The sequence below is a fragment of the Leptosomus discolor genome, chromosome 3, assembly GCF_034619465.1.
Source record: "Leptosomus discolor isolate bLepDis1 chromosome 3, bLepDis1.hap2, whole genome shotgun sequence".
NCBI lineage: Eukaryota > Metazoa > Chordata > Aves > Leptosomiformes > Leptosomidae > Leptosomus > Leptosomus discolor.
The window spans coordinates 6,419,371-6,437,472 of record NC_141393.1 but is presented as its reverse complement, the minus strand read 5'-3'; the positions used below and the strand labels follow the sequence as shown (position 1 = coordinate 6,437,472).

At 49.4% G+C, this 18,102-nt stretch overlaps 1 protein-coding gene across 4 annotated transcripts in view; it reads right to left on the bottom strand.

Annotated features, from left to right (window-relative positions):
* Nucleotides 1–14,448, bottom strand: part of DAAM1 (dishevelled associated activator of morphogenesis 1) — a 56,857-nt gene extending 42,409 nt beyond the window's left edge. For all 4 annotated transcript variants that reach the window (XM_086461967.1, XM_086461968.1, XM_086461969.1 and 1 more), the window contains exons 1-2: nt 14,266–14,448; nt 943–1,032 (exon numbers count right to left, since the gene is read on the bottom strand). In XM_086461967.1, the coding sequence (XP_086318093.1) occupies nt 943–1,032; nt 14,266–14,448 (273 nt within the window). The remainder of the gene's footprint in view (nt 1–942; nt 1,033–14,265) is intronic.
* Between the last annotated feature and the right edge of the window lie 3,654 nt (nt 14,449–18,102).

The window sequence follows — 18,102 nt, the reverse complement described above, 5'->3', positions numbered from 1 at the left end:
CCTATTGCAACAGGACTTGCTAAAATGTCTGTCCCATCTTTCTTACAAGCCCCCTTTAAGTACTGGAAGGCTGCAATAAGGTGTCCCCGGAGCCTTCTCTTCTCCAGGCTGAACAATCCCAACTCTCTCAGCCTCTCCTCATAGAAGAGGTGTTTCCAGCCCTCAGCCCATTTTTGTGTCCCTCCTCTGGATCCGCTCCAACAGGCTGATGCCCTCAACTGGGGGCACTTCCCTCACAGGCCTCAGCATCCTTCCATCTGCTTCGAGACTGAGGACTTTTGCCTCATTTCTCCCCACAGTGCTATGTCCTGCAGGATCTCTGCTTCGGACAAGAGCCCTTCAATGTCCCAGGGATGACACAGCTTCACCCTAAAAGCAACCTCTGCACCACGGGGCTAAAGCTGTCACAGTCTGTGCTGCAGGGGCATGGCCTCCCCATTTGTGCCATCCTCCGGGAAGAGCCGGTGGGAGGACAAAAACAATGCCCAATTCTGTTTCACAGCAGCAAGTGGAAAGCCAGGGGAGGGGGAGGCTTTTGGACAGGCTGTAATCAGGCCCCCAGACATCAGCAGAGAAGAGCAGGGCCATGAGAGATGGTGACCAGGGCAGCCCCTTGCCACCACAATGCCAACCTCAGTGGCCACGGAGCTTCACGTGGCCCTGCTTGTGCTGGCATGGATGAGCATGGGGTGCTGGACACCCATGCAGGGCATGGGGACACCTACTCCAGCTTGAATGGGCTCGGGAGGAAGCGCTATGCATTTTGGAGACTGAAGACCTCGCTGGTCACCCTTACTTCCCCAGGGAACAGAGGCATTTCTGTGACACCCCGAATACCGCTCGGCATCCCAAGACAGCTGTGTCCCTCCCCATGTCTCCTCCCTGCCCTCCACGGGAGGGAAGGGGCTCAGCCCCTAACCACAATGCAGACGGGTCTCTTACTTTCTTCTTGCTGCAGTAGATCTGCCACTTCTTCTCCGCTGGCAGCGCGAACATGGCCTCTCTGTGCTTGTCCGTGAGGTCAAGTTCATCCTGGAAAAAAAACCCAGAAAACACACAATATGAGTACACAAACAGGTGATGGCACAGACACAACCCACCAGATAAGCAGCGTAAATCAATGTGGGGCCGCACCAGAGCGCAGCGGTGGTCCCACAGCATCGCCCCGTGACTATCGATTTGTCAGGGCAATGATGCTAATTCTCATCCTGCTGTTGCTGACCTCCCCCTGACTCCTGGGCTACAGCCGACTGACGGGAGGATGGGGCTGCAAACCTCTCTGTCTCATTCCTCCCGGACATTGCTTTCATTGCTTTTAAAGGCAGCAAGGATTTTAGAATGGACATCCATGAAGCCATTACAGCTGCCCACAAGATAGCCTCATACAGACGATTGAGAGCTCCAGATGATAGACAGCATCAAAGACACGTACAGGAAAGAACAATTCAAATAGGACCTTTCTTTTTGGCCACCACAGATAATTGCTTCACTGAGCAATCTGAGTGGTCCAGGACATTTCCATCGCTGACACCCTCATATCATTGAAAACTGGAGGTTTTTTTGGCTTTTGGTTTGTTTTCCTGTAACTAAAAATAGAAAGCTGTTTTCCTAATATCTACAGTTCATGAAGGGGTACATCCCCACCATCAAAACTGGACTACGTAATGCCTGGCAGAGATAAAGCTGTTTACTGACTGAAACCTTTATTGGTTTATCTGATGTTATTTTAAAGGACACATCCATTTTCAACTTCGAGGCTCAGTTAGCAGTGTGCCCTCCGCCGGGATGCTCGAGTATTATCAAAGCCTCGTCGCTTCCTGGTGCTAGATGTAGGTCAAAGCTTTTATCAGAGAACTAAATAAAACATTCAGGCAGGGCTGGGAGGCTCGTTGCTAAAGCCAACATTGATCTTACAACCATGGATGTCTCTTACACCACCACTGACTGATGACAATCCTCGTGCTGGAGGGGTGTTGGTGCAGCAGTGGGAGTGCTGGAGGTGCTGCAGAAGGTCACAGGAGAGCCCTGCCATGGCCTCCAGCCAACTCATCCTACCCTGCCAGTGGATTTAAGTAAGAGGTTCCCCATTAAAAATTACACACTTAATTCCATCAACTAAAAAAAGGCAAAAAAAACCCCACATGGAGACCCTTTAAAGTTTCTCTACCTGAATAATAACGCTTATCAACTAAAGCTGGTAGCCCCTGGTACCCCAATCAAAGGTAAAAGCCCCATTTAGTGAAGGCTTAGCAAGATGCCTATGGGGAAAGAAGGGTGCCTGCATGAGTAAGCCCACAGGCCATGAAGAAACTTAGCTGATCTAATTAAAGCTCATATTGCACCCAGTAGCCAAGGAAGGGAGCTTCCTGCTATTTTGTAACCCAAACTCAACGGCTCTCTAGCACAACACGCAACAACGGAGGGCTGCTGGTGGTCCTGAACATCTCAGAAAGGCTTATACATCCACTCCAGGTATTGATTTCATTTCTCAATGAACTGACTCCTCAAAAGGGAGGGTGTCGTGGAACTTTTTCCATTATGTATGCACGGAGGAGCTTTGCCTCTTCCTTGACTTTTTCCTCCCATATTGACTGATTCTTCAAACCACCGTGCTGCACAGACCTGACTGTGGTAGAGCTCTGGAAGCAGACTTGCAAGACACCCTTACACCAGAAATAAACAAGCTGCTGTGACAGAGGCTTGGAAAAAAGTCAGGACTGAGAAAGCCTGAGCCCAGTCTGAGACACCTCCCCTCCCCCTGCACCTAGAGAGGAGAACCTGGCTTAGGGACTCCTTCAACAAGTGCTGCTTTCAAACCTCCCCATGTCCTCACAATTTGGGAGGTCAGGGATTCATATCCAGCAACCTCTCCTTCCCAGCCCTGGGCAAGTCTCGTCACCCTTCCATGCCTCAAAACCAAAATTGCACTTGATGTCCTTTGCTGTTGTCTCCTCAGGCTACGAGCCAGCCAGACACCCAAGCTCTGCTTCAGCCCCGATTCAGCAGGTCTAAAGGCAGCCAACAAGATGACACCTAACACAGGGACCTGGTTGAAATTCAGCTTGGGGGTGTGTGGGAGGACAAGGGGTTTCTGATGAATATTCACGTCCGTGATGATGGTTTGAGTGAGGGCAGTTATGGGCTTCCACTGTGACCCCGCTTCCCTGCCATGTGAATCTGGGATTCAGGCATGAAAGCACCAGCCACACACATCTGTGCTTAGGTTCTTAGAAAAGTATTTACTGAAACTTTCAAAATGCCCATACCCTAAAAATATAACTTGTACAAATGTGAAGATTTATTAATCAGGAAAAAAAAAAAAAATCTAAACTGAGCTGAAGCCTAGGTGGGAGCAAGAAGGGATAAAGCAGAAAAACATACTAGGTGCTGGTACATGACAACGCGCAAACACATCCAAAAAAGGTGCAGAAACACTTCTGAGCCCCACACTGCATTGTGCCCTGGCTTTAACATGTTCAGTCATCGCAGCCCTGCATCACTCAGCAACACGCACCTAATATATCTTGCAGGATGCTTGGGAGAGGTGTTTAAATAAATCTTATGTGGCACCCAGTGAATATGAAAATCCTCATAATCAAACAGTGAGTAATGACTGTTATTCTGAGTTGCAACAATGACTTAACCATGAAAAATCAGGTCTCTGCTGGCTTTATGTGTACGGTGATTCCTGCACCCACCTCCAGCCCTTCGCTTAGGCTCGCTGATGGCTCTCAGTACTCCTTGTGCCCAAGCAGGCTGCTCAGAAACTGCCCTTCAAACTCCAAAAGATCAAGGGAGGCCAGTAACATCAGCCATTTTCCGGGGGCTCACAGACCACTGTACAAACGCACTCTGACAAAGCCTTTAGCAATTGCATGGTGGAGTCGTAGCGCAGCAGAGAAGCCGTGCACAACCTCAAACCCATATGTGCCTTCAATTAATAATCACGAGCTCGATAATTAGGTGATTCTAACTGGCAATTAATTTTATAGGCCATTTGCAAACCATGCACTCCCGCTACAGCGTGCGATGTTGGCAGCTGTTGAAGAGTGAGAAGACAACCGGTGGGTAGGTGCCCATCACCCCTGCAGCCCTCACCCCTCACTCCAGCCTCACCTTTCACAGCTCTGCCCCTTCCACCTGGCTGTCTTCATGGCAGGATCTGCCAACTTCACTGTTTTAAATATTTTTTGGAATCGGGTCAAAGGCACATAAAATAACAGCCTCATTTTGCTACCAAAGGAAGTCTCTGCCCAGAGTGTTTTTACTGGAAAGAGATACACTACTCTTAAATATTTATCCTGTACAGTTAAACTATTCACCTTTAGATCAGGAAACATGTTTCCACACTAAATCTTCATTTGAATATGATACTAAAAAAGCCTCATGGGGGGAGATTTAATTCTCAGCGTGTATTTGCTATTCTAGGAGGTAAAATACTTCCATGCCCCTTGCTTTGCTGACGGCTCTCTGCTGAAGCCAAGCAAACCTCCCTCTCTCTCTGAGCACGGCACTGGCTCCAGTGAAGGCGATCTCACACCATTCTCCTAGAGCTGCCTTAGAAACGTGTGGCTCGGCTCAGCACGCTGTGAGCACGATACCATGGGCCAAACAAGGTTTTATCAAGTGATCTATTATCTTTCCCTTGGAGGACACACAGAGGTGCTCGGGGTGGATGGTCCCACAGTCCATACCTCCCTGAACTGGCAACCAGGTGGTATGAGGAGCCCTGGCAACTGCAGGTGCTCTGGTCCAACCCCCTGATCAAGCAGGGCCACCTAGAGCCATCGCCCACAACCATGTCCAGATGGCTTTTGAATATCTCCGAGGCGGGAGACTCCACCACCTCTCTGGTTTACAGACACCGTAGTCTCCAATCACCTCCTGATGGCAAAGCCAGATCAAGCAGAAAAGCGAGGCATTGCTGCTCGAAGAAATATTTCACCCTCCCAGCAGAAAGGGCATCAAGTCCAGCCCCAGACTCACAGCACGGTCCTCAGTGCAAGCTCCTGTCCCTGCCACTTCACCCATGACACGGTGGACATTTTAATAAGCATCTTCCATGGGCTAAGAGCCACAGGCTTTAATGGGGGCAAGAGCAGGAAGACCACTGTAAATCTCTTGACTTCAGAAATTACCTCCACAATGGGCTCTCGGAGACGGGTGAGCCTGAGTGCTGCCCACGCATGGCTGCAATGCTCCAGCATAACCACCATGGGTTCTTCCCCTGCATCCCACAGGTCACACTGGCCACCAAACATTCTGCAAGTAGCTGGGGAGTAGAGCTTAAGTAAGGGACAATTACCTATACAGGGGTCTCCACCCCCAAAATATCTTCAGAGGTTGTAGTAAAAAGATGAAAAACTTTTAAGTCTCACGCACCTTTCTGGATGATAAATTGTGTAACCGTAATACATGGAGGAGGTGGGGGAAAATAAGAAGGTCACCCATTGCCGTAATTGAAATAAAAATTAATTAAAATTTGCTCGCTTGTTTGAATTTACATATATGTTATATACACACACACATATAAAGACATCACCAGATCAATAAATGACCAACACAGAAGAGCAAGTGAATTTACTCCTGATGGATGGATGAACAGAGTTTAGAAACTTCTGATGTGAGACTACAGCACATAAAGGCAAGATCTCCTGCATCCTTAAATAAACCATGAGATCCAAAATTGCTCAAAAAAAGAAAAAAAAATAGAAAGAAAGAACCAAGCGGCAGCTCTTTGTCAACATTTGGCATTAACTGGTACAGCATGGGAATAAAAAATAAATAAATAACGGCCTGCTGAAGCCTGCCTCGGCTTCCTTTCACAGGGGTCATATCGCTTTTTCACTCTCTTCCAGGCATTCTTCTCCAAGTTCATCAATTTGATTTATCCCAGAACGCTGCAGTGTCAAGGGAAATGGCAATCAGCATTTTTCCCCCCATACCTCATCTAATCTTCTTCCGCTGAGCGAAGACGCTGCCCGCCCGGCCAGCTGCCTGCCCAGGACTGCCAGCCCCGACTGCAGTCTGCAAACCTCCACCTCAGAATCGATCTTACTTAGCTCGTTATTTTCTTTTTAAGCTGTTTTCCTAAAGAAACAGGCTTATTAATCAGCGGCTGTTACAGTGGAAACAACAACCACCCTCACACGCACCCTGCACCGCAGGAGGAGCTCCTCTGTCTGCAACATTTATTTAGGCGATGACAATTCTCAGCGTATGTAGATTTATCTTAGGGTTTGTTTGTTTTTTTTTTTTTAAACAGAAAGGTAGTGAATGAAGTATTTTATTTTTAGTATTAGTAATAAAAACACCTCCTCCCTAGCACATGTCTTTTCCGCCATAGTACCCTGAGAAATTAAAACCAACCCCTCAGATAAACCGATCCCAGCCAATATTATCACTGTGTATTTTTAATTTACCCACATCAACCTGCAGCTGGAATTACAGAACACGAACCAAACTGATCTATTCATATTTATTAATAAGCACAACAGATAGAAGATTTTTATTAATTTTACCTTTATCATGTAACGATTTTTTGTAATGAAGGAAATTGCTTACAGCAAGGGAACGAGTAGCAACAAGGAATAAGTCTAAGCACTTCAAAGTGCTTACGCCTAGTCAGCCTCCTCCCACACTGAATTTTTAGTCCCAGATTGGATGAGAAAAAACCCCAATCCACCCTGCTCTCCAGCTTTCAGCTATTGACCTGAAAGCATTGGACAGACGTAAATAAAATACGTATTCCTTTCTTCTTCTGCAAGAAAGATTACGGCCATCAATAGCTGATCGAGCTCCTCAATAAACTCTAGCTGCAGCTGGTTCATATTCCCATCAGTTCAAACACCTAACTCAGGCAGACAGCACGTAATGCTTTAATATTATTTAATTCATTATTTTAATAGGCTAAAGGTTTAAAAGGTGTTCATATTCCAATACTAGGGTATTTTAAAAGAGGAGTAACCACTTAGGTTTCTCAATCTTTTTTGCTACAACATATATATACAACCGCATATAAACATTATTTTTTTATTTATTGAGCTCGGCCTTCTGTGACCTTTTCACCGACATCATCTGGAAAACCTTTCTCCCATTTTAATTAACACAGGGTACTTTTACAGCCTGAGTTATTGATCTGCACAGTTTTATCCCAAAGCGCACTCTCCGATCTAGAAGCCCTGTGGGTGGATCACCAGCACGCTTTTTTATACACAATTGTACATAAACCCTGAAAACAAAAAAATACAATGTATCGGCCCATTGTTTACTACTGTGATCACTAAAATGGATTAAATTTAAGTCAACCACTGCTGGGCATGACTGCCCTTTAGTGGTTGCACCTCGCACCATAATAAAGCACAGAGCTGGCAAATAAATACAGAAGGTTTTGGATGTGGATTTCCCACTATTTATGGACTCAAAGAAGTCGCTCCCTTTTCAACCAGTTTTTAGATGTCACCTTTGCCGCTGATATCCCTGAGAGCTATTGAAGTTGGAAGTGAAACCAATGGGTCAAGCGTGGCTTCAGACGTCCCCTGCCTGATGCGGATGCTCCTGTAGGAAAGCTGTGAATAGTTGGTCTGGGGCTAAACTGCTCCAAGATTCCCCCAGCTAAGGCCCTAGGAAGGGCATTGAAAAGGGACTGGATGGGAATTAGTGGCTACAAAGCCCCACACCAACTCGATCCTGAAAGCTTCCCAAGATGTATTGCTCTGCGTTTGGGACCTTAAGGATGTGGCTGAGGGTAGCAGGAGCCAGCTCCAGCCTGATGGTGATGGCAATGTAAGATGGAAGTGGGCTCCTTACATACCTGTGACTTGGGTGGGACAAGTGGTCCTCATTTCCTCACAACCATGGCTTTGGTCACAGCCAGCATCCTAAGGCCATTTTTAAGAACCTGAGCAGGCGCAAAGCTGAGAGTCACCCTGTAACGAGGCAATTTCTGATCGAGGTTTGACATCCAGCAAGATGCTTTGCACAAGCAGGCCTCAGATGGGCTTATAGATGTTAGGTGTTGTTGGGGAAGGGAAGCTGATCCCCGTAAACAACAGTATTGATTTGAACACTGGAGTTGATGGGAATTAGGACCACTGCACACTCAAGCAGGATCCTGCCTGTGGGGCTGCAGAAAACCTCAGCTGCCAAAAGCTGACCTCAGTGATGCTCGAACACCAAGGAATGCCCAGACTCTGCCGGCGACAGACAACACAGCGGTATGAACAGCTTTCATCCGTATCTGCAAACAGATACAATGCAGGCATGGGCTATTCCCAGCAGGAATGCTTCCTGCTGAGGTTGGTGATGAAGCCCAACCCACGTGCTGCTCAACCCTGCCTGTAACTCCAGCAACACCACCTAATCACTGAGCAATCAGGAAGAAGACTGCTGATGGAGCAGATGCTCCATCCACTGAGGCCAGTACCCTCCATGGTGACCTGTGCCAGAAACACTTGTAGATGGTGCAAGCCAAAACCATAAATGACCCAATTAAGGTCACCGATGCGTTACTGAATGAGCTGCCCAGGCATCTCCCAGGGATGTGGCCTCCTCTTTTATGAAGTGCAAAGTGGAAAGCATTTAGCAGGTAGACCATATAATTTTTCCACTTCGGCTGTACTTCTTCTGGAAACAAAGGAGTTTCTTATGCACTCTCTGCCTTCAGCTGGGGTTCACATTGTGCTATAACATGGCTCCTTTGTAAAATTACGGGTCAGGAACAGCATGATTTTTGGGCAAGCCCCCACACTAGTTTGTAGCTGTAACAGATATTGCAATTACACGAATGCTTCAGCTGAAATACAGCGTTCCTTGGTGCATTACTGAGTTCAGGTCTGTGGAGCGCATGTAGGCAGAAAATCTTTATTTTCTTGCCGAGTAGGTGTGCGACTTCTACATCAGATGCTTACTTATCAAAACATACATTTAAGAGATTATCTGTGAGGGTGTAATGCTATGAGGAGACAAAAACAAGCACTGTGAGCGGCGGGCTGGGATGAGAGCATGGCAGGTCCAGGCTGTTCGCATCTAATGAGCAGAACCTGGGCAGCCCAGTTAAAGTATCCACACGGTTCCCTGCAGAGTGAATTTAAAAGCAGATCTTAACGAATCACTTGTTTTTTTTCCTTAAAAGCAATTCATAAGCTCAAGGGAGCTTGGTCTTGGGAGACGGTGGTGGGATGGGGTCAGGAGCCCCATGCTGCGTGTCTGGCCCTTGGATAGACTCTGCAGAAAGTGGTGTTCTGCCCAGGACACAAGGGCTATTGCATTTGTATGTTTTCTGGGTGCCAACTAGATGCTTTACTTCACAGATATAGAGGAAAATGGCTTCAGCCACCATTCGGTGGTTCTCAAAATCCTGAAGTCCTTAATGCTGCAAAGACCAGGCAGCAAAAAACGACAGCTGACCTGCAAGCATGAAATGCAAAGCTTGGCTTTGCAGCTGATCCCTCAGCTGTTACTTAAAAGCCGTGTTGTTTTGCAAGGCCCAAAACCTCATACTTTCTGCTTATTGGATTAGAAACTAGGGAAAAAGCACATTACTTAAGTTCTTAAGTAACAGTGGATATCGCTAGCAAAGAGTTCCCAATCTGGCACGTATTAACACGTAACGGTGCTCACGCTGACCGCACCTCCACCTTCTCCTCGCACTGGGGTTGTCCTCTGCTCCCCATGTGAACAGCGCATGAAATAGCAATCATCCTGGCATGCCGAGAGGGCGGGAAGGCATGGCTCTGCGGGACTGTTACCCATGGAGCATCTTACCCAAGCACCCCACATCATCAGCCACAGACTGATGGCCCACCATGAAGCATTTCAAAGGCAACACAGAATTAATCTCTGTGGTGGGGGATGCTATCTCCTAACAGATAGCATCCAAAGAGTGGCTGTGATGAAATGCATGAGTTGCCCCAAGTACAGCAAAAACAAATGCTATGATAAATCTTGCAAGCTGCCAGGGACTTTTTTTTTTGTCCCCTATGCTCCCGAGTTTCCACTACTTCATAAAGCAGGGAGGGATGGAGCAGCCTTCCACGTCACGGGAGGGGAAGGCACAAAGCCCAGCGCTTTGGACACCAGGTGTGAATACCTCCCCTCCAGCAGAACCCAGCGAAGGCAGTCACTAACACCTTGCAATGTCAGCGGGCAAGTGTCTGCACCCGTCCTAAGCCCGGTGGGCTGGGGACATGGCACAGCCACCCACCTCCCGGTGTCACCTCCCCAGGTCTCTCAGACCTGCTGGCTACTGGAGTCTGGGCAGAGGGACCTGGGGAAGGGTTACCCGCTCTGGTTTCGTAGGCTAAAAACGGGCTGCTACACATCACGGGCGGGATGCAGGGCTAGATGGAAGCTGCTCTAATTTCTTTGCATCGCTAATGACAAGTTGGAGGTGAAAAGTCTGAGAAGCCCGATTGGTACCAGTAACTGGGATTTCCTCAAAGTCAACGTATTTGGGAGGACAAGCCTCGAGGGGTGGCTGGGGCAGCATCTCCTCTGAGCCCATGCCTCCGCTGGTAGGGACACAGGCTGGGAGCGAGGTGTTGGGACCACAGAGAGGCAGCGCCTCATGCTTCAGGGACAAGCAAAGCCACATCGGACCCAGCAGCTCCTCCAAGCATCCAGGCAGTGTGAGGGTTGCTGGAGCACCACTCTCACACTGTCAGGATGGAGACGTCGCTGCGACCTGCCCCACAGGGAAGAGAGCCAGCAAGGGGTCCTGGGTTGTGCCGGGGCTCCTGCTGCCCTCTCCAGATCAAGCCATTCAATCTGCCCCCGTGCCTCCACCCCCCCACCCGGCGCACGTCCCGCGGGGCCAATGCACACCACCACACACAGAGCGTTTCATTACAAACCTCAGAGTGACAAGGAGTGTTAAGCAGATATAAAGGACATCAGTCATTTACCCATCTGGTGGAAAGTCTAGTTGCTGGCAGAAAATAGAGAGGATTGTTAGAGCAAGATCTACCATATGGCACCATTATGTGGAGCTTTGCAAGTGCTTTCTCTGAGCGTGCAAGCAAGATTTCAGCCTTTGAAGAAATGCTGTATTGTTAGCCTGGATACTTCTTTCTCTTGAAAGAAGCCGTGGCAGATGGCACAGCTTTGTTCTCTTGGTTCACAGGCAGCTCGTGCAGCCCCAGATATTCCCCCTTGCCGGGGCTGAGCAGCCCCAGCACAGCGATCCTCCTGATGTGTCCTACAGGAGGATCGATGGCTCCTAAAACTCCTTAAATCGGATGGATGTTGCCTGGTGGGTACCACACCACTGCATGAACCCCAGGAAGCAAACACCGCTGACCTGAGCCGGTGGGACACACCGGTGTCGATTCAAGGAGACCTGCACAAAATCACAAAGCCTTGTCCCAGCCAAGGGAACTGTAAATCAGTAAATCTTCCTGAAATACCCTACTTTTGTCTGCGCCTCCCTGCCAGCACCTGCTCCTGCCTGGGTGGCTGAGCCTGGCTGGAGCCCCGGCAGGACAAAGAAAGGCCTTTCAGATGGGGCCGGTGCCCGCTTGAGCGACATCCCAACAATACCCCGACGAAAACCCATTCAGCCCAGGCGGGGAGAAAGGAAAGGAAAGGGAAAAGGTTCCTCCGGGAGGAAGCGGTGATCAGTCACTGACCACAGCAACAACATCTGCATCTGCCCTGCGCCGGGGAAAAGCCACCACCTGCTGCATACTGCTGGCTGGGACAGGGCGCATCATTCCTGCAGCCCGGTATGGAACTCCTGTTTGTGCCCAGGCAAAAAAAAACCCATCCCCTGTTTTCCTGTTGCTCCTCCTGAGAAACACTCGCACGGCCACAGAATAAAACCCTAACTATTTAACTATTCTATTGAACTATGCCAGTTAAGATCCCAACACATAGCAGGCCATGAAACACAACAGGAGAGCAGACCAAGCCTTTAGCTGACCTCAGAGTCAGCTGCTCCAAGTCCCTCTGCAGCTCAGGCCCTTGTCCTCTGCCGCTGGCACGGGACAGTCACTGATTTCTCATGCTACAGATGTGCCCAACTCAGACAAACAGGCACACGTAAAAACACCTGAAGCCCAGAGGATATTTTGCAGGATGGCTCCAAAAAGGAAGAGGCTTTGCCCTTTGATATACACAGCAGGCTGGGATTTGCAAAGCAGGGACCCTGCTGGATTGCTGGTCTCTGTGGGAGGATTGTCCGTCCAGGTGGCCAAACCCACTGCTGCAACATCCCCAAAGATACTGTCTGTCCCAGGCCTGAAATCTTCCACCCCTGCCACTCCGAGACCCTAATGGGAACAAACGGGGCAGGAAAGTCACCTTTAAGGTGCAAGAGAAGAGTTGGCAAAGGACCAAGCCGAGCTGGCAAAGCCTCCAGATCCCCTCCAGCCCCTTCGACTTCCCTCAACCCAACCGACTGGGACAAAGAGGACTTTGGAGGGAGCCCTGGTCCCACAGAGCGGGCATAAGCCATCCCGCCCCGGACGGTTGAGCATGACGGGCCGGGTGGCATCAGGCTCCAGCAGGCGTAAAAATCAGCCCAGCACCTCTGAGTGCTTTCTCTGTCTCTCTTCCAAATGTTACACAGTGGGTTTATACAGAAACAGTGGGACGCTTTCCAAACCATTTAACTAATGCTGAAATTTAAAACCCGACACCAACAGGTTACTGAGAGCAAGAAGGAGCTGTTGTAATGGAGGGGGGGGATTTAGATCTTCACTCCCCCTAAATGGGAATCTGCCCTCTCGTGCCTGCAGTGCACAGCTCGGCTTCCCCCTCCCTCCCCTCCCACCCGGTGCTGGCTCAGGTCAAGATCTGCTGGATGGATTTTTTGGGGAGCCAGAGGGTTGCAGCTGCTTGTACGGGAGCATGGGCACCCGCTGTCCCCCCTCCCTATATGACTTCAGTTCCCGGGCAGCCAGCACAGCTCCTGCGGCTGGCATGCCCTGGATGAGCAGCTGCCTTCAAGCTTTATTCTCACCCTTGGCTGGGGGAAAAAACCCAAAATCTCGGCAGCACAGAGCAAGGGATAGAGAGCAGGAGGGCCACACCAGGGCATGCGCTGGGCTCAACTGTACCCTGCAAACGCCGCTGGGCTCCTGCCTCGCTGCACACCCAGTGGTTCCCTGCAAGAAGCATCTGGCTGAATTTGGGGGAGGTGCTTTGAAAATCCCAGGCTTAGGAAAGTACTGTGGGCATGCAGGTTTGATGGGGCTCCAGCGCACAAGGATGTGCAGATGCCTTCTTCAGCAGGGCTGGTGATGCTGAGCTGCAGTGCAACAAGCCCTTACACTGTCTTTGGCTGGGGCATGGGGAGAGTTTTCCATGGGAAAGAATTTCCCCAGGAAAATCTGATTTGGACAAGTTATCAGCGGAGAAAGAAATGGAACAGAGGCAGCCACTCCACCTGAACAAACCAAACGTGACCAGTGGCGTGTTGCAGGACTGCTGCAAGAAGAGTCCTGCTGCCAGGGTGTCTTGTCCCTGCCATGCTGTGTTAGGTGTTCCAGTCTGCCTTCTCCTTTGTTCCATGGAGAAGGACACCTGGGCAAAATCAGCTCTCGTACTACAACCTGGATCTCTCCTCTACCAAATGGTCTGGCTCACCAAAACCATGCTGCCTGGCATCTAACGGGACATGCTATACCAGGAGGTGTGACCGACAAGCGTCATGACTCCCAGCTCCCTCCACACATCAAAGCACTGTGCAGAAACCTCATTTTACTGCCGAGCCAACTTCAAGCGGCGTGTTTTGGGTCCATCCAACATGCCACATCAAAATGTTTTCGCTTAGAAGAAATCAAAGCTTTTTTCCGCTGACATTTTTTGATCCATGTCTTTCAGAGTTTTGATACTGAGGGACACAGAAACAATATCCCAACTCTCCAAATCTCAATTTAGCCCAAAACCAAGGATTTCTGCGAAGCAGAGTGTCCAGCAAGTAAAGTGACTTTGCATCTACAAGGGACAACCTGCTTTATTGGCTCAGACACCCCTGCATCGTCCCGGAGCTGCACAAAGCCAGACCAGCCCCCAAAGCCCTGCTCTAAGAAATCAAGGCTTTCTAACAAGAAAGAGAAACCACGCCAATCTGGCAGTACACCCGGGAGGAGCAGAGCTCAAGGTTCGATGCAAAACCGCTCCCAACAGCAGCCCCTGATGCTCCCTTCACACCAAAGCTTGCCTGAAAACTCAAAACCAAGCCTGGGGAGACTGGAAAGGGGAAAAAAAAGCAAAACAAAATGGGGGGCGGCGGGGGAGAAAAATAAAAAGCATCCTACTTACCACCAGCTCGGTGAACATGACGTCCAGCTCCTCCACCGGCGGCATGGGCAGCGCAGGCTCCATGGTCTGCAGGGCGAAGCTGCTGTCATTGCGCAGCCGGTACGTGATCTCAGGGTGGTCACTGCTGCGAAAGCAGCAGAAGATGAAGGAGATCCCCCGACTGCTCCTCTTCCTTGGGGCCATGGCCAAAATCCTCTGCGTCCCTCCCTCCTGGGCACTAGATCCTGAGGGAAAGAGAAGAGGCTTGAGCAGCCGCCCCGCAGCACTGTGCTCCTTGTCCCGCCGAGGGGAGGAGGAATCAAAGCCACCCACGCGCTCGGCATGGAGGGGAACGGCGGAGACGGTTTATGTGCCAAATATTTCTGCTCAGATTTGATGTTTATGGTCCTGGCAACCTTGACGACCACGTGAATGAAAAAGATGTGTTTGCTTTGACTTGCGCCGAAGACAGCAGTGGCAGGGTGACACGCCGCCCATGGGGAGAGGGGTCCTGCACCCCCAACACTGCTGCAAATCTCAGCAAATCCCTGCCGACCCCTGTGTACCATGGCAGCCAGGCCAGCCTGCACCTCAGTCCAGCCAGGGGTATGGCAAACTTGGGAGGCTGCTGCCAGGAACAGCTGGACGTGCTCGGGGCCAGCAGGTACGTGGTCCCCAGCACGGGTGACTCAGTGCTTGAAAATCTCATATAGCTCAGGATGCCCCGAGCCACAGACAGCAGCAGAGCTGAGAAAACATCCTATATTCTCCCCTCAGCTCTTAAACGTGTTCCTAAACATCCACCGGCAACCGCTGGTTGGGCGGCTCTTTTTCATGGAAAGTTTTACTTGGCTTTAATTAGATAAACCCTACTTGAAATTCCAGTAAATATTTACAAGACGCAATTTCAGCTGATAAAAATCACACGGTGCTGGTAGCTCAGACTTTCCTACGCAGTGCTTACATCGGGCATCGCTCACGCTGGCGGTCGCTTGGGTTTTGCTGATTTCTGAAACTCACATTGGGAGCAAAGCTCAGGGCAGGAGACATGTCTTGCCTGACCGATAAGGGCAAGGACTAGGCAACTACTGCCCCAAAATTGTGACCATCAAGTCAACGATACAAAAGGAGGGCCACCTATGAGAATAAGGACAGTGGAGAAACACCCTAACGAGAAAAATCAACCAGCAAAGTAGAGAATTTTTTAAAAGTCTAAACATTTGTCTTATAAAGCCACACACCCACACATTTTATCTTTGTGAAACAAGACGTCGAGATGTTAAGAGACAGGACAAACAGACAAGGTTAAGGCAGCTGGTTGAAATATGGATGACTCAGATTTATTAACAAAGCTATGAAGAGACTTGGGAAAAAAAAGTCAGCATTTGGAAAGAAGTGTCTGATCTCCCTAGAGCCAGCCATTCCCCTCCAACTATGGATTTATATGCCCAAACAAATAGCTGCTGTGCCCTGTGGAAAGCCAACGCTGGAGGCAGGTTGCGGGCAGATCTGGGGTCAGATCCTGCACCACTACTTGCGTGGCAAACACTGCCCTCCCAAAATAGGGACCTTGCAGAAAATTCAGGCTCTACCCACATTACTTTAACAGAGTGTCTGACCCTTGAAATTGTCTTCGATCGCATATTCTTAGCACCTGGTGTAATCATCTGCTGAACCACGAACGATGGGAAACGGTTATTGGGTCTTCACCGGGGATAATCCCAGGCTGTGCAACTGCTCTGTTCCCAGTCCAGGCGGTTCCCCTGCCCAAAGAGCCCTAAATCTCATTTCACATTCAGCATCTTGCATACAGAAAAATGCAGCCACTGGAGGAATTTCAGCTGCCATGAAATCTCTCTCATCACAGCTCCTCAGCAGCCAGCACCGCAGCAAATCCATTAGCAGCCTGCTGGCATCCCTTCGGTGTTAGGAGGGTTTTGGGACCTGCTGGGGAGTTTCTTTCCTAAAGGAGGGAGTGAAACAAAAACCCAAAGGCACACAGACCTCTGTCCCCTCCAATGAGGAGGAAAACATTGCAGGTTTAGATTTTAAAGAGCCATGAGGAACGGGGCACAGAGGGAGATGCTGGCGGCTGCCCAGTGCTTAAAGCGTAGTGTGGGAGCTCAGTCCCAACCTGCACATCCTCAGCTGAGCAAAGTTGGTTGTTTAGTCATTCCCAGTCCATGGGTATGGCCACAGCATGCCCAGAGCAGGGCCTGCTCCTGCTTCTGCAGCTGGTCCAGAGCAAATGGACCCATTCTCCTCTTCCATAGGGTATTTTCCATCCTCTTTTCAACACCACATCAATCTCGTCCTTGAAACCTGCTGCTAGGTACAAGCTCTGACTTGGGCTTGCAAAAATGTACGGAAAGCTTTTATCAGAAGAGCACTTGCTCTTCAGAGATACACACTCCTGACGATGTTTTACGAGAAGTTTGAATGACAAACCAAAAGGCAAGATTTTATTTTGGGTTTTAAAGCAGACAGTCATGTAGAAACCAAGACAAGGTATTTTTGAGCTGCTTCCAGCTCCGGAGCTATTGAGGTTCCTCATTTTCATCTATAAACAATTGAAAAAACCAAACCACCATACAGCACAGGCTGAGTGGGCTGTAGGTTATTAGCAACCAAGACTAAAAATGGTTAGAGAAAGAATATGTTAGCTACCAGGCAAACGGCATAAACCTTCAGAAGGCTGATGAATATTCATTGATGTGATGCATCAAAATCAAAACATGGCTCCCTGGCAGGTTGTCGGGAGCTGCAGACAGCGCAGATAGCACCGTCAGAACAAAGTCCAGCTACACAGCCTTCTGCTTTCCTGAAAATCCTACAGAAATTGGTTATTCATGGAGAAAAACTGACAGCCCCTGGCAATGTGGAGGCTTGCATTAAGGAGAGCAGAAGGGACCAGCTCCTCACAGCATCACATGTTAAGTGTCCTGCTCCTACCTCCCATTTATACCTTGGAGCACTAATTAGATCAATAAATTTAAGTCAGATTGCGATCTAATGGTGCCTTCTGGCCTTTACTATTGAGCAGGCCAACATAAATTAAGTTTAATTGCCCCTATATGTACAGAGCCAGGGAAGATAGGATGAGAAGGGTCATTGAGGGAACTTCTAGCCAAACCCCAAGTCCCAAGGAAGGACTGATGGGGCTGAATCATTCCCAAACAACTTTGCTTTCACAGAAACAAGGGTGGAAATGTGTGTGTGACAGGGTCAGCCTGGAAGCCCAGGGAGAAGAGGATGAGGAGGAAGAGAAAGCATTTAGCCCACACGTGCCACCAGGACTGAGCGGCATCCACACACAGGGCAGAGGCCATGGGCTGCAGCTCAGTGATGCACGGACAGATGAGTTTTGTTGTTTTCCTCAGCCCTAAAAAAAAAGCATCAAGCCTACATCGCCCTGAGCAGTGCTTAAATGAAATCAGTCATTAGGAGAAAATTGGACCCCAGTGTCGCTTCCGCCTTTGCTTTAAGGAAAGGAGAGCAGCAATTACCACTTGCATATTAAACAGCCTCCTCGGCAAGCTGAATTAGCCTGCGTGGAGCAATGTGCTGCCAAAGCCTGTCTGTGACCGATGCTCCAACAAGCTGGTTTAGAGCCAGCACCCGTATTGCAGCGTTGCGGTCTGCAGCCTAAAAATACCCAGCAAGGGTGCAAACACAGGCAAAGGAGCACGCACACTCCCCTTCACAACCGCCTCCAAACCCGCCCAGAAGCTAGGAGCTAAATCCTCAAATATGAATATTAGCATGTTGTTTTTCTGGCTCCTCTACCGTCCCCTCCCAAAACAAGGATGCAAGATCCTGAGCGAGCTCTTTCTCAACGGGGAGCTTTACTTCAGTGCA